Source organism: Trachurus trachurus (genome assembly GCF_905171665.1).
Source record: "Trachurus trachurus genome assembly, chromosome: 2".
NCBI lineage: Eukaryota > Metazoa > Chordata > Actinopteri > Carangiformes > Carangidae > Trachurus > Trachurus trachurus.
In genome coordinates this window covers 7,877,361-7,892,045 of record NC_139914.1, presented here as the reverse complement: position 1 = coordinate 7,892,045, position 14,685 = coordinate 7,877,361, and the positions used below count along the sequence as shown (strand labels likewise).

At 42.7% G+C, this 14,685-nt stretch overlaps 2 protein-coding genes across 2 annotated transcripts; both read left to right on the top strand.

The window, feature by feature from the left end:
* Window positions 1-326: 326 nt before the first annotated feature.
* On the top strand, window positions 327-4,599 carry aamp (angio-associated, migratory cell protein). Its single transcript, XM_083989552.1, has 11 exons — window positions 327-647; window positions 1,021-1,161; window positions 1,266-1,385; window positions 1,520-1,659; window positions 1,938-2,082; window positions 2,171-2,254; window positions 2,357-2,472; window positions 2,577-2,671; window positions 3,168-3,258; window positions 3,638-3,792; window positions 3,923-4,599. The coding sequence occupies exons 1-11, from the start codon at window positions 557-559 to the stop codon at window positions 3,996-3,998; spliced, it is 1,254 nt and encodes a 417-aa protein (XP_083845678.1). The 5' UTR covers window positions 327-556; the 3' UTR covers window positions 3,999-4,599.
* A 6,952-nt stretch (window positions 4,600-11,551) lies between these two features.
* On the top strand, window positions 11,552-12,580 carry gpbar1 (G protein-coupled bile acid receptor 1; the record flags this gene model as incomplete). The annotated part of the gene is made up of 1 exon (XM_083984770.1): window positions 11,552-12,580. The coding sequence occupies one exon, from the start codon at window positions 11,552-11,554 to the stop codon at window positions 12,578-12,580; it is 1,029 nt and encodes a 342-aa protein (XP_083840896.1).
* Window positions 12,581-14,685: the final 2,105 nt, after the last annotated feature.

The following is a 14,685-nucleotide window of genomic DNA, read 5'->3' as shown; positions in this document are numbered from 1 at the left end:
CCTAAAGTAATGTTCTGAATGTAGGACTTACTTGTGGTGTCGGTTTTGTATGTTTTTCTTCCACCAGTGAAGCAATAGCAGCAGTTTTTGGTCAGAAATAAAAGGTTTACTAAACCCCAAATTACATTAGCTTAGTACCAATGCAAAAATAAAAACATTTACGGGTTTAGGCATCTGTATACATCAAATTAAATGGTTAAAACACACTTTAAAATGGTCTTATTGTATTTTTAAGCAGCTCTTGCTGTGTTCAATCTGTATAACGTCGCCATCTTGCGGACACAGATATAAACAACGACGAAGTTTCTGACGTCATCATGAAGCGCCTGTCTCTCCATCTGCCGCAACATGTGAAGAAAACATGGAGAAGCAGTTATTCTGACATTTAACCACTGCTATTGTTAATTCACAATACCCTATATACGTTTGTGTAACTTTCGTTCCCACATTTTCGACTCTGTAAGTAGCTGAACGTGTCTTCGACTAAACGCGGGTTAGCTAGCTGGACTGTTGGGTTGTTTTATTACCAGCTTGTAGTTAGTAGCTCGCTAACAGCATGGATAACACGGAGGAAAATATGCTTCAGCTCCACGGAGATGAGGAAATTATTGAAACTATCGATTTAGACGAGGCAGAGCCTGGTCCAGGTGGGTAGAAAAACTGTCTACACGTCTTCCAATCAGTTATAGCTGCTTATATAATCAGTTATAACCGGTGCCAGTGTTGCCAGATTGAATATCCTTGTTCATTTTTCAAGTACTTTAAATTGTTATGTCTTTTTTCATTATTATTAAGCTGAAGTGAAGTCTTTTATTTTCTTGTCTTATCTTACATATTTATTTTGGTAAATTGGATTAGACTGAGATGAAGTAAACTGATGAATAAATTAAATTTATCTTCTTGGAAAAGTTCAGTATTTGTTTTTTAAATAAATAATAATGTGTTTGTTTGTTTAGTTTGTTTTCAATCCTAAAAGCAGCCGTTTCCGTTCACTCCTGATTTCTTTCTTGTTTCCCTTAGATGACTTGGCAGATAACTTGGAGGATGTTGAATTTGAGGATGCTGGAAACGCAGAGGATGATGAAGGCTGGGAGACGGAGGACGAGATGGAGGCTGAGGCAGAGCAGGATGACAGCGAGCTCACATTCTCCAAACACACTGGTAAAAAAAAAAAAAACCTTGTGTCAGATTCAGGTTCAGTCAGTTACAGTCAGACGACTTAAGCACGGCAAAGATGTGAACTGATCGTCCCTTCCTCTCACCAGATTCGGTGTTCTGTGTGAGTTTGGATCCCGCAACAAACACCTTGGCTGTGACGGGAGGAGAGGACGATAAGGCCTATGTTTGGAGAGTGAGCGATGGAGAGGTTCTGCTGGAGTGCACAGGTGAGTGTCAATGGCATTGAAGAAGGGATTGCAGTTTTGTGTGAACTAGTTTTAGCAGGCATTTATGCAATAAAAAGTGAATTCCTTTAAGAGACATAACCTTGCAAAATAAACAGCAAATTTGTTTTCCACAGGTCACAAAGACTCGGTGACGTGTGCCGTGTTCAGCCATGATTCCTCGCTGGTGGCTTCCGGTGACATGAGTGGCCTGATTAAAGTTTGGAAAGTGGAAACCAAAGAGGAGATCTGGTCCTTCGAAGTTGGAGATCTGGAGGTAAGGGGGCGTCGGTGCAGAGAATGTGTGTTTACGGATGCATGTTGATGCATCTGTAAGCACTTGTGTAGAGTATTTTATTTGGAGTGCAGGAATTTATGAGGAAATGAGAGGACGAGTGCTGAATTGCTCCTTAGCAAGGCACACCACCCATCATAATCACAAGATCTGCTCATTTGCCACTGGTTGAAAACTGCGGTGGAATTTAAGGGGATACGTACAAGCGATCGGATGAAGTAGCTTTTAATTTGCGGTCGTCTGCTCTGCTTCCTCTTCAGTGGTTGGAGTGGCATCCCTGCGCGCCGGTGCTGCTGGCGGGAACAGACGACGGCAACGTGTGGATGTGGAAGATCCCTGGAGGAGAATGTAAAACCTTCCAGAGTTCTGCGTGCCAGGCCACCAGCGGCAAAGTCCTACCCGACGGTGAGAGACACAGAGGCGCTGCGACTTTTTATAACAAGTGTAATTTAAAGCCACTTAGCACCATCAAATGTGTATTTATTTTTTCCAGGTAAGCGGGCCGTGGTGGGTTATGAGGACGGGACAGTTCGTGTGTGGGATTTGAAGCAGGGCAACGCCATCCATGTCGTTAAAGGTGAGTCTGGCAGCTTCGTCCTGCTGTTAACCTTCACGTGCAACACTTGTCTTTAAGCTATGGTATATTTTTTAAAAAATTGAATTGTTTGATCTTTGACAGGTCAGGACGGACACAAGGGAGCGCTGACCTGCCTGGCCTGCAACAAGGACGGGTCTCTGGTGCTGACGGGCTCAGTGGACGGCTTTGCAAAGCTCATCAATACTGCCACAGGCAAGGTGAGAGAAAATAAGATTTTATTTATTTATTATTGCAGTTCCACTTGCATTCACACTGATAGATATTGGATAAATACAAATGTCTGGTGTGCGTGTGTGTGAAGGTGGTTGGATCGTTCTCCGTGGAGGGGGGCAAAGCCAAAGGGTCGAAGCCTGAGGAAGACACTAACTCTGTGGAAACTGTGGGATTCTGTAACATGTGAGTTGTCGAGCTTTTGTGTAATTCCCCAGCTCATATTAAATCTTTTCTGCCTCGTATGATTACGTATTGAACACCTTTCAATTTTGGGGTCAGATAAAATAAGCACAAGCTTCTGTCCAGGCTCGTAGCTGCTGCTCCGAGTTATTACAACCGATGGTTATATTATCACCGATCTACATCAAGAACCTGAATTAGAAACTCTTCTTTCACCTCTTTTATTCCCTAAGCTGCTGAAGCGTGGGTGTGTGATAAAGAAGTCTGTATTGAAGTTGAGCTTGTGTAATGCCTTTTCATCACAATTTAAAGGGTATAAAAAAGGCAGTTTAGTGCAAACAAAAGCTGCATGTGGATGTGTAGCTCAAGTGTCATTAGCTGTAAATCAGAGCAAGAGGAGAAAGTAGTAGAAAATTGACCTGTTAGACTAGTCATCTAATTATTAAATAGATGCTGCTGTAGAAATCTGTTTTTCAGCTGTGCCTCTTTTCTTTTCCAGCCTTCCTCTCGTGGCAGTGGCGTACCTGGACGGGACCTTGGCTATATACGACATCTCCACACAGGGGCTGAGGCACAGGTGCCAACATGAGGTAACCAGAAAGAGAGAGTGTGTGTGTGTGTGTGGCAGTTAAATGTTTAGTTTACTCCCCTGTACATGCTGCCATGCATCTCACTTGTCCTAACTATATATACTTTACGGAGGCTTTGCAGTTATGTCACAAATCTCCTAGCAACTGCTTCTGGTGCAGCCAGGGAGGTCGAGCTGAGTTGCTTCTAACATATATATACAAACTGAGAAGTCTGAGAGAGAACATCCAATTAAGGAGTGTAGTCGCACATTAGTGGACACAGTTTTTGTCAATCTTCAGCTTTTTTTATCGTTTCACCTCACACTACAACTCAGAAAGTGCACCTCTCACCCATTCATACATCCTCAACCCGAGATAATGGCGTCCATTGTTCCTCCAGGCTGGCATCGTGCACCTGCAGTGGGAGGAGTCTTCCTCTGTGGTGTCCACCTGCTGTTTGGACGGAGCGCTGCGCCTCTGGGACGCTCGTTCCGGCAACATGGTGTCCGAGTACCACGGCCACACGGCGGAGATCCTCGACTTCAAGATAAACAAGTACGACAGATCGTGATTACCTGCCACGTTTCAGCGAAATCGAACCCATGCTTTTCATTAATGAGGTGTGATTGATTGATTGATTGATTGATTGATTGATTGATTGATTGATTCCTCTCTTCTGTCACAGGGAAGCAACCTTCGCCATCACTGCCTCAGGGGACAACCAGGTGAAAGTGTTCTGCCTCCAAAGGCCCGACCGGTAAACGCAACAGGAGGAGGAGATATTTTACAACATACACAAGAGACTCGGACTGATCAGACTGTTTTCTTCTCTGTCACTGGGGAACACGTTGTCCCCACATCTTATCTGAACCGCATCAGTAGGATTGTTTTCAGTGGAGCCGTAATTGGCAGATGACTCGGCTAATTCAAGTGTGCCTAATGTAACTGAGGAAAAACAGAGGTCTACGGTCTGGTTTGAAAGACAGAGACCAGAACTTCTTGTCAACACAGTTTCAAGTGTGATTCTTTGAAACGAATGGTTCTCGTTTTCTTTTTAAGTAGCCTGGAATCCAGTAAGTGATCCGTTACAGTGTCCTGCCTTTGATATCCTGGTTAATGATCTGCCCTCTCTCCAAAATGTTTTAGAGATTAAAAAAAAAATCTCCTTTGGTTTTGATGATTATGTTTTTTTTTTTCCATAATTGGATTTTTTTTTACTTTGCTAAATGTCACAACGATATCTTGCACAGCCTGAGTTTATTTCCCTCCTGAGGCTGTGTGTGGTCTTCCAAATTACTCAGTCAAATGATTAAAAAAAATATTCATGTAAACGTTAGTGTAAATACAAAATGATAAATAATATACCTCCTTCTGCCTGACAATTAAAATTCATTTTCAACCAAGGCCTGTGTTCTTTGTCACTGATGTCACTGATCTAATATTGCATCGGAGGAAATAATCCATACAAGCTATTTTTGCCTGTGTGTGTGTGAGTACTTAAGAGACAGAACCGATCGTTTTGTGTGTAACGGTGACCTGTGGGAAAAAGATGCATCTGCTAGGAAAAGCTTTCTGAATTCAAGTGCTGTCTTGCTTTGTTTAGACTATGATTTGATTCAGTTTGAACTCAGATCTGTTTTTATCTGTTTCATCAGAAATGAGTAAAGAGAGGAGATGAGTCAGTTTGGAGACGACAGGACCCTTAAGGGAGGAGATGTTCCCAAACCGCAGCGGAGATATGATTAAAGGTAGAAAATTGTGATCGTGGGAGTGTTGAATACAGTATTAGTCACTTACACATTCTCAAATACTTGGTATCCTTCCTTATTAGGCCTTTATGTATATTTGTCTGTGCTTTCTACAGTGACAAAGACCTGTCTGTTTATTCCATGGCAATATTTAGAGCTACGACTATTCTTTTCTCATGCTATAATTAGTGTGAATGCTGAAAGCAATAGTCGCTCCTTGCACAGAAGTCTTCTTGCTTTTTTCTACTATTCTGCTAAACTTTCAGCTATCATTGAATAATCTCACATTCATCAAAGTCTCAGTCTCAGTCTCTAAATTTCCTCAAGAATTGCTATAGTCCAGTGGTAATGTGGCTGCTTGCCAACCACAAGGTCATTGGTTCAAATTCCACCTGAGCGTGGGATGTCTTATTTTCTGTCTTAATTTCCAGCATTTTGCTTGGCTTTCAGCCATCATTGAATAACATCAGATTGATCACAGTGCAAAACCTCTGTTAGATTAGTCTCACTGTAGCTCAGTGCGTTAGGTGTCTGCTTGGGAAGACACCAAGGTTGTGGGTTCGTATCTTGTCTCATCAACCTTTTTTGGTGCATTTTCCACCTGATCTGTCTCTTTACCACTTTGTCTTTCTCTCTTGGTTTGTGTTAACATGTTTCTTTGTTTATATTGCTGCTCTCAGATTGAAATGCACTGAAACTTTAAACTTCAAGACAGGGGCAGAGACAAAGCACAGCTCTTGAATGATTTGCATTCAGACATTGTGTCATTTCTTGTCCTGCGCTGCCCCTAATGGATGTGACAGGCAGAATTCACCTCCCCTCCCCCACCTTCAATTAGCCACAGCTTGAGGTCACAACTCATTAGGAGACTAATTGAGCGCTCCTACCACAGTTTGCAGCACATTATCACATTGCAATGAATGATAATAGTCTTTAAAACTTTCAAATTTTCCTACTTTAGCTTATTTTAAGCTACGCACTCCATTCAACTTGTAAAATTTTCACAAGACTTTCAGCTAGCATTCAAACAGCTTGATTTATGGCAGTATAGAATGCATAAAGCTATTCTCTCTGTGGCCTAGTGGCAGAGAAAAGGTTTACAGATCATAAGGTCATGGGTTCGATTCCTGCCTCAGTCATTTCACATCTTTGCTTGCCTTTCGTTAAGAGACTCATTGATTCCTCGTACCACAATTTGAAGCTTATCATCACATTACAATGGATGACAACAGCCTCTGAGTGGCAGAGTAAAGGTTTACTGATTATGAGGTCATGGGTTCAATTCCTGCCTCAGTCATGTCACATCATTGCTTGACTTTTACTTCCAAGCGGTCATTGGACAGTCTTTGATTCCTGATAGTATAAAGCTCATTGTGACTCAGGTGCTCTGTGGCCAAAAGGTTAGTGTGTCAGGTTACCAGTCATGAAGTTGTGGGTTCAATTCCTGCCTTAGACATGGTTCAGCAATGGCTTTCAGCATTCACACGCATTTTCCGTTAGGAAACACTCTTTCTAGTTGAGTTTCACAGTCAAAGAAAACATGCAAAAAAAGGAGTGAGACATGTATGGAGCCCAAAACGGATACAGTGGAGTAAAAAATAAATAAATTGATAAAGCACTTTAAAAGTTCACCTCTAACCTGCTCACGTGAATCAATTCATCAAAACTCTACACTGACCTTTATTTTTGAAAAGCGGCCAGTGATGCGTTCATGGATTTTCCCCTCATCACTTCTGCGTGGGATCCATCTGGAAACACTTGAGCCACCTTGTTGCTTGTTGCCTCCTCAGGCCAAGCTGCCAAAAGCAGAATGTGACCTCATATGTTCATATTAGTGTATTATTTGCTACATATACATGTGCATGCGTTGTGTATGTGTGTGTGTGTGTGCGACAATGAGAAGCTGCTAAATGTAAAGGTCACAACGTTATTGTGCTTAATTCGTTTGCCTCTGGTGGAAAGTTGGGCAGAAAAAAGAAAAGAAACACCTCGGTGTAATACATACCTGACAGTCCAGTGTATAATTAGTCATATTAACGGATATGAGATTCAGAGGCGAGCAGGCGCAGCTTTGATTGGTTACTCAGCCCCTGATAAAAAGCAGACTCGGCCTAACTAACTTTACAAAAAGGAAACTTGTCTAACGTATGGCTTCCAGTGCTTACAGATTTTTACACGTTTCTAGGTCGGGGCCTCTTCTATTCCTTAAACTCCATTGTTGTTGCGTTATTTTTTTCCTGCCTTCTGGTTCCTCTCCACACTGAGGAAAAACAACTGTCGATGGATTGCTATCCTGTGTACAAGTGCTTCTTCCTTGTACCTGGATTCTCAGCCCATGCAGTCATTGTACATGTGTGAAAAGTGCACATGCAGGCAGTAAAACACTTGCACGCACAAGCACGGCTGTGCATTTTTTCTTAAAGACTTTGTGTTTTTGTTTTCTTATAGTATGGGATCAGAGGCCGTGAGCCATTTCATGGAGGATCAACCTCCTGAACACTGTGCTATGTTAACAAGCTGACTCTACTGTTGGCTTATTCTGCTTTTCTTCCTCACTGTCTCTTGTTCCCAGCCCTTATTTTACTGAAATAACCAGCTTGAGAGCAAATATGCAGTATAAAACTGACACACAGTAAAATCTGGTTTATCATCCAAGCTGGATGGGAGCTCAACTCAACTAGCAATCAGGGGAAAGTAACACCTGTCAGGCGTGCAGCAGACAGCAGGATATTTTTCTCATCCATCACAACTGTGTGTTTGGCCTCAAAGGTCAGCCCGTGTGGAGACAAAGGCTAGGAGGGGCCGGTCACCTTTAGACCTTGACGGTGCTAAAGCCCCATCTATTAAATTTGTGGAGCAGAGAGAGAGAGGCAGGTGCAGCTGCCAAGGTAAACGAGTGGAGGAAGAGGAGGAAAGTGACAAACACATTAACAAAGCATCTGTTTCATAAGATGTGGAAGTGGGGAAAAACATCTTGCGCAGCATTTGCAGAGTTCAGAATGATCATTAAGAAGGGCAGGCCATCCTGTAAATAACATAAAAAATCATAAAATGAATGAAAGATCAAATAAAATAAAATGTTTTTCTTATTAATTATGCATATTTGACACATCCATCTTCACATTACTGGAAAAAGTGGTCCCAGACTTTTGGGTGCTTATTGTTTTAGGCTTTGGGATGGATATCTGTTCAGTGGATGATATAAGATTACAATATACAAATATAAATATATAATTAGAATATAAAAAACACATTTATATGAGTTAAATATTTAAAATGGTTCCATTTGGACCTTTGACATACGTTTTTATTCATATGTACTCATTTTCATGTATGGAAACTATATTACATTAGCTGTAGATGACTCCAGACACCTCACCTGATCAATCATATCACATTTAATTTTTCCATTGTGTTTAAAAATACACCAGATTAGATCACTGATTTACTGTTGTGCAAGACCGGGTGTTCCAGGGAGGCTCAGCTGCTCCGTCTCCTCCTTTGCAATGTGAAGATGTTGTGGTTTCACGTCCAGCTTGTCCTCCCTGTGCAGTGTCTTTCCCAGACGCTCTCGAGCTCAGGAACGTCTCTGTTTAAAACCATTATCTGACCGGCGCTCGTCCATCTCTGCCAGCACCAGGTCTGCTCCAAACTATCAGCGAAGGAGTCTTCCGTGTTTGGCTAACAAAACAGGTCACCGCCGGCCCTCCATCCAACGCTGTGTTTAAATATGAGACGTCCGTGACAGCTGTTATGAGTTCAGACGTACGCACATGTTGTTTGTATATGTTTAGGGCGGCCCGGGGCCAGAGACAAGGAGCAAATATATGTGAGCATTTATATTAACCTACGCATGGCACAGTCTGGATGAGACTAGACTTTACAGAGAGTGTCAGGTGTGTTGACAACATCATGATTAAAACACACTACATGAAAGGTGTTTTCTCAAAGTCTTTCAATTATTATAGTTAAATAATACTAATTAGTAGGCCTATGTTTATGCATCCTATCCTTGGGGGTCTTAAAAAGTCTAAAAAAGAAAAAAAGAAAATCTAAATTTTAGGCCTTAAATGTCTTAAATTTGTCGAATAAAAGTATTGTGTTCAAGTCTTAAATAATTTTAGACGTTTATTGAATGTATTTTCAACTACAAACAAGCCTAACACACAACTTATATATTGCAATCAATTTCTAATTTTATGACTCCGCATTTCTTTTGTACGTTTTTTATTATTTGTCATGATAGGTCTTAAATTTCATCCTTAATGGTCTTAAAAAGGTCTTAAAAAGTCTTAAATTTGAGCTGGTGAAACCTGCAGAGACCCTGTTATGGTATAATTCGAAAAGTGAATAGCTCAAACTTGGGACTCAATATTATGTATAAACATGTAAATTCAAAAGGGATGAATTTACAGTCACTGTATTTCTTAAAGACTTCTTAAAGTTTTCTCAAAACTCTATTTCCTGTCCTCAGCTGTATATTCTTAGAAATTAAACATATTTCACCTGAGAAAGTAAAAAAAAAAAGAGAGAACATCTGCATGTTTGAAATCATTTTTTCTCCACCATTCCTTGATTATCTGCCTGAACTTTAAGTTGAAGATCATAAATATCCATGGTGCCTGTTGTGGGGAGTTTCTTGGAGCTTCTGGGGGCCATGATGGAGGGTGTGAAGACAAACCACATGCCTGCTAATGTTAACCTGGAATGCTCTTATCATTCTCAGGCTGCGGCGATAACGGCTCTCCATCCTCTTCCATTCATGGACGTGAACTTCAGTGGTGAGAGAGAGAAAAAAAGGGGAGCCAGTGGATGAAAGAGTGCAAAAAAAAAAAAAAAAGAGTAGGTCAAGGGTCACAGCCTCAGCATGACCACAAAGCTGCTTCAGGAAAAGACGGTCAGACAGTCCAACTGTTCTGACCTCCCTCCTCTTCCTCCTCCTCCTCCTCCTTCACTATGCACTTCCCCTTTAAAACATCAGCAGCTCACTTTGGCGTCTCTCTCTCTCATAGTTTGCGGTGAGGTTGTGAAGCAGCTGCTGGGCTGAAAGGATCTGAAAGGATAAAAGACGCTCCCGTGTCTAATCTCGGAGGCAGCACCTTGTTCGTGCTTCTGGCTGTGGTTGTGACATGCAGAGGAGCAGCGGTGAGATCAGCAGCAGCAGCGGAGTGAGGAGAAACTCTACTTTACTTAAACTCCTTTCAGCCGAGGACACATGTGTAGACCGTTCATCCCCAAAAGGTAAAACTATCACATCTTTTTTCACAATAAAACAAAAGATGATCATGTATTGCTGTAGATATCAATATAACCAGAGCATATTCACCATATTATGTATTTCTATATCTGGAGACATCCGTTTTCATGGCTTTTTGAAGATGAATCCATTACAACGAGACAAAAAGCACAAACGTTGCTGTGTATTCACCTTTTACTGAAACTGTAACAGGACTTTGATACCATAAAATCCCCTCCATTGAGTTTGTTTGCTCACAAATTGGAGCGTTCTTTGTGCGATGTAGGTTACGTGGACATGTGGCAATATTTATTCTTAATGTTAATATGTGCATCTTTGGTTTTAACTGACTGTTGCACTGCTGGACATTTGTTATGTAGAACCTCCGCAGACATGATAAAACTCAAACATATAGACATAAATCCATGTGTAATACACAGGTGTGGTCTTACTAACTGTGAGAATCTGAACAGTTGCCCTGGACTGTAAACGGCTATAAACAGTGTTAAATTATGGGAAACTTTCTAAAAGGCAGCAGACACAAAGGGAGGTGTAACTCCAGAGTCCCAGCTGATGAATTATTAAATGACAGCAGCCTCACGTCCATTAGTAACGTGTGCTCACTGCCGTTAGCCAACAAAGAGGTTATATTTGTCTCTGTGGTCAAGGAGAGAACGGAAAGGCGCGTTGCACAGCAAACTGTGGCTGTTGATGCGGTGGCAGTTTCTCTCTCATATTGACAGTGAAAACGTGCACGAACACACACCTGAAACTCAAACTCTAACTGAAATTTATGTTGTTTTCTTCAGTTTCTTCCACTCTACCAACGTCTTCTCCTACTTCTAAGTAAAGTTCAGTGTGGTTATTTTCATCCCCCTCTTCTGTATAACCTCCTGGATGAACTTGGGTCATTGTTGGGTAATAATTCCTGGTCCTTGACACTGACTTCCTCCTCAAGGCTTTACATGAAGTGAAAATAAATCATCTAAAATCTCAATCTTTCCACACACTAGTCAAAACCCACTCCTGCTAAGACTGAGCAGGACTCCCTTGTTGGGAACGCACTCCTTTTCTTGCAGCGATCAGGGTCTCACTTCATTTATTACCAGCGCTCTTCAGCTGCTGTAATAGAAGCTTGAGCTCTGAAATCATCGCATAGCTTTAGTATAGTTACTTTAACTCAAAGGTATTTGGCATTGCATATTGGATTTCCTTTGCAACATCCTTCAAGAAACCCTAACGTGTCTCCTCCTCCGCAGGGTAGCTGTACATTGATGGGCGTCGTGGATCCGGTCTGCAAATGGGAGCAAGTGTCCAGATCTCACCCACGATGGGCTACAACGACTCCCGCGCTTTCCTCTCCGGGCAGCAGCTCATCTACGCCATCACCATCCCGCTGTCCACCTCCATCATCCTGGCCAACCTCTTCATCATCCTGGGCATCGCCTGCAACCGCGCGCTCCACAACACGCCCAACTACTTCTTCCTCAGCCTGCTGGTGGCCGACCTGTGCACGGGCGTGGCGCTGCCGTTCATACCGCTGATGGGCCTGAACCGCGAGTTGAGTTTCGGCTCCTGTTTGGTGGCTCACATCTTCCCGAATTTCCTCTTCCTGGCGTTCCTTTTCAACCTGGTGATGGTCCACTACGAGCGCTTCATCTGCATCGTGGACCCCTTGCATTACAACAACCTGTGGATGCATCGCAGTTTTCCTCTGGCGCTGCTCACGGTGTGGGTGCCGCCGCTTCTGTACGCATGCCTGCCAGCGTTCGGGTGGAATAACTGGACAGGACCAGATTGGAACGACTGTTGTTACGCAAATGGACAAAATGTAGGTTTACTTTCAAACTGTTCGACCAATGGGACCGCCTGCTGCTCCTACAGGAGAGTGTTCCCCAATGCTTTTATCTACCTGGAGGTCTACGGGCTCGTCCTACCTGCCATCCTTACCATCGCTGGCATGACCGGCCGCGTCCTGTGGATCACCCGAGGCCAGCTGAAGGACATCTGTCGCCTCCATCGGTCGGTGGAGCGCGGCAGCCAGGCCTCGGACCGGGAGCAGAGGCTGAACCTGAGGTACACCCGCTGCGTGGTGGCCGTGTCGCTGACCTTTCTGGCCTGCTGGGTTCCCTACCTCATCTACATGCACGTCTGCATCGCGTTCCTGATCAGCGACACCAAGTGGAACTCCACCACGCACATCGTGCTCTCCTGCACGGGCATCGGCAGCATGGCCGTGGTGCCGCTGGTGCTGGGCCTGGCCAACAAGCAGTACACGGAGCCGGCGTACAAACTTCTGCAGAAACTCCGAGACAGGTGGAGGCGGAGGACTCGGGAATCAGAGGAGGTTGCGGTCTGAGAGAGGACGCTGATGAATCTGAATATTTATCTCCAGCGAGGAGAACTTTGATGGAGGGACGGGCCGCAGACCTTCAGGTCATGAGGGTGGATCCACGAGCATTGATGATGCAAGGGTGGACATACTGCTTTAGAACAGTTAAATGCATTTGCAATGATTCTGTAATAATTTATATAGCCATGACCTTTAAAGGGATAGTTCAACATTTTGGCAAATTGGCCCATTGCCATAATTCATATACAGTAGTTTTAGAAGTAGGTTCTGTACCTTTAATTGTCGGTGCAAGCTATTTTTAGAACGGTGGAGCAGAGCTGTGAGCTACTCAGAGCTACGGAGGCTCATGGGATTTCTTGGTTTCCCTCATCAAACTCATCAAATACACAATCCAACAACTCCAAAACGCTCTGGCGGACAAGTTGTGACCTGCACATTCTGTTCCGCCGTTCTAAAAATATCTTGCACCGACATTGAACTTACTCCTAAAACTTTAGGGACTATGGCAATGGGCCGATTTACCAAAATGTTGAACTATCCCTTTAAAAACTGACCACCACTACACTGGGTTTTGATTTTTTTTTTTTTGTCTCTTTGTTTTCTCAAGGACAAAATAAATGTAAAGTGAAATGACTGTTTCTGTCGCCATATTGGTTTCCAAATACACCGACATGCTTCCATCTAAAAGACTTGTGACACAGAAGTCTAGTCTGAAAGAGGTAGAGCAACACAACAAGCTGAAGTGCAAACAACCTCAAGACAGAAGGTTAAATATAGCCCGTCTCGCATGAGTGCTGCACGTCCGCTTAATATAGCTAATTTCTCTTTGTCCTGTGCTACACGGCACTGCACATCAGCAGAATGTTTTTCACCCATCTGTCACCCTCCTGCCTGCAGTGTTTACTCCTACTTCCCTTGCCAGTGTTTATCTATATACTGGTATGCACGCTGAGGAGGGGAGAGGGATGCATCCACAGCCCCTACATGAGGAGATTAGGCTTTCAGCAAGAATCGAAAGTTGAGTTCTGAGTTTCCAGTTTTTATTGTATATTAGAGATAAAATGTCACAACAGTGTTTAAAACTACGACGACAATAGGAACTGGTGTGTTTTTCGCTGTAAAGACCTAGTTACTGGAAAATTAGATTTTTATTAGAGACTAGAATAAACATGGAATATATCTCATGCTATTTGTCTCGTTAAACAAAATGTGGTTTTAAATGTGTGCATACAGTACGTGGGTGGGCGGGAGACAGGCAGTAATTGAGCTGAGGAGGAAAAGCAGACTTTAATCAAATTGGAAGGCAAACAAGGTCTGAACTGTTGCGGGACATTAGGAGATATGGGATATCACCACGGGGTCAGGGAACGTTATCTATACGTCTTTTGTGTGTGTGGCCATGTTAAGCTGTATAACAGTGTTTTCCACATCAGAGTATCATGGGAGTGAGACTGTCAGGCCCCAGTTCCTGTATCATGTAACAAACTGTTTCCATTTATTAACCTTTCAGACATAATTGGCATCAATCGCTTTTGCATTTTCTCTAAAATGCCAAAATTAATCATCTGTGTATGTGTTGTTTGAAAGAAAAAGAACCACACCGTGTCACATTCTGTTATTTATTGACTGTTTTCCATTGCAAACACAAGTGAGCTGCTTTGTAACACCTTCTTTTACACATTTCAGGTCCATATGAACCCACAGAGATGGTTTTTATTGATGTGTGTCTTCAACTCAAACCCATGCATCCCATCGAAACATTATCTTTTATGTATTTCCTTCCTGATAGGAACAAGATGTGGAACAACAGATCATTCATTAAGAAACATTTTCTCAAAGATCGGAGAGAAGCAGCTGCAAAGAAAGCTGGGAAACAACCGAGAACACCACAAGATAAGAAACCCCCCCTTTGAAAACACTGCTCCGCATAAACAAATCCTCTCCAACTTCCAAGCACAAATTCTCCGAAAAGCGTTCAACCTGCCAAGAAGCTACTGTTCCAGCACGCACTGCCAGGAAGCACATAAAAAAAAAAAAATTCATTGCTGCATTTAATGCGTCTTATTTGAAAAGTGTTTGAATTCACATTTTGTGGATGTTGTGTCTTTGCT

Bases quoted from the DNA above. Each gene is read 5' to 3' on its own strand.
- aamp (XM_083989552.1), top strand. From the start codon at position 557: ATGGATAACACGGAGGAAAATATGCTTCAGCTCCACGGAGATGAGGAA. The intron at 1,162-1,265 runs GTAAAAAAAAAA...TCCTCTCACCAG, and splicing joins CACATTCTCCAAACACACTG to ATTCGGTGTTCTGTGTGAGT. The intron at 3,793-3,922 runs GTACGACAGATC...CTTCTGTCACAG, and splicing joins CTCGACTTCAAGATAAACAA to GGAAGCAACCTTCGCCATCA.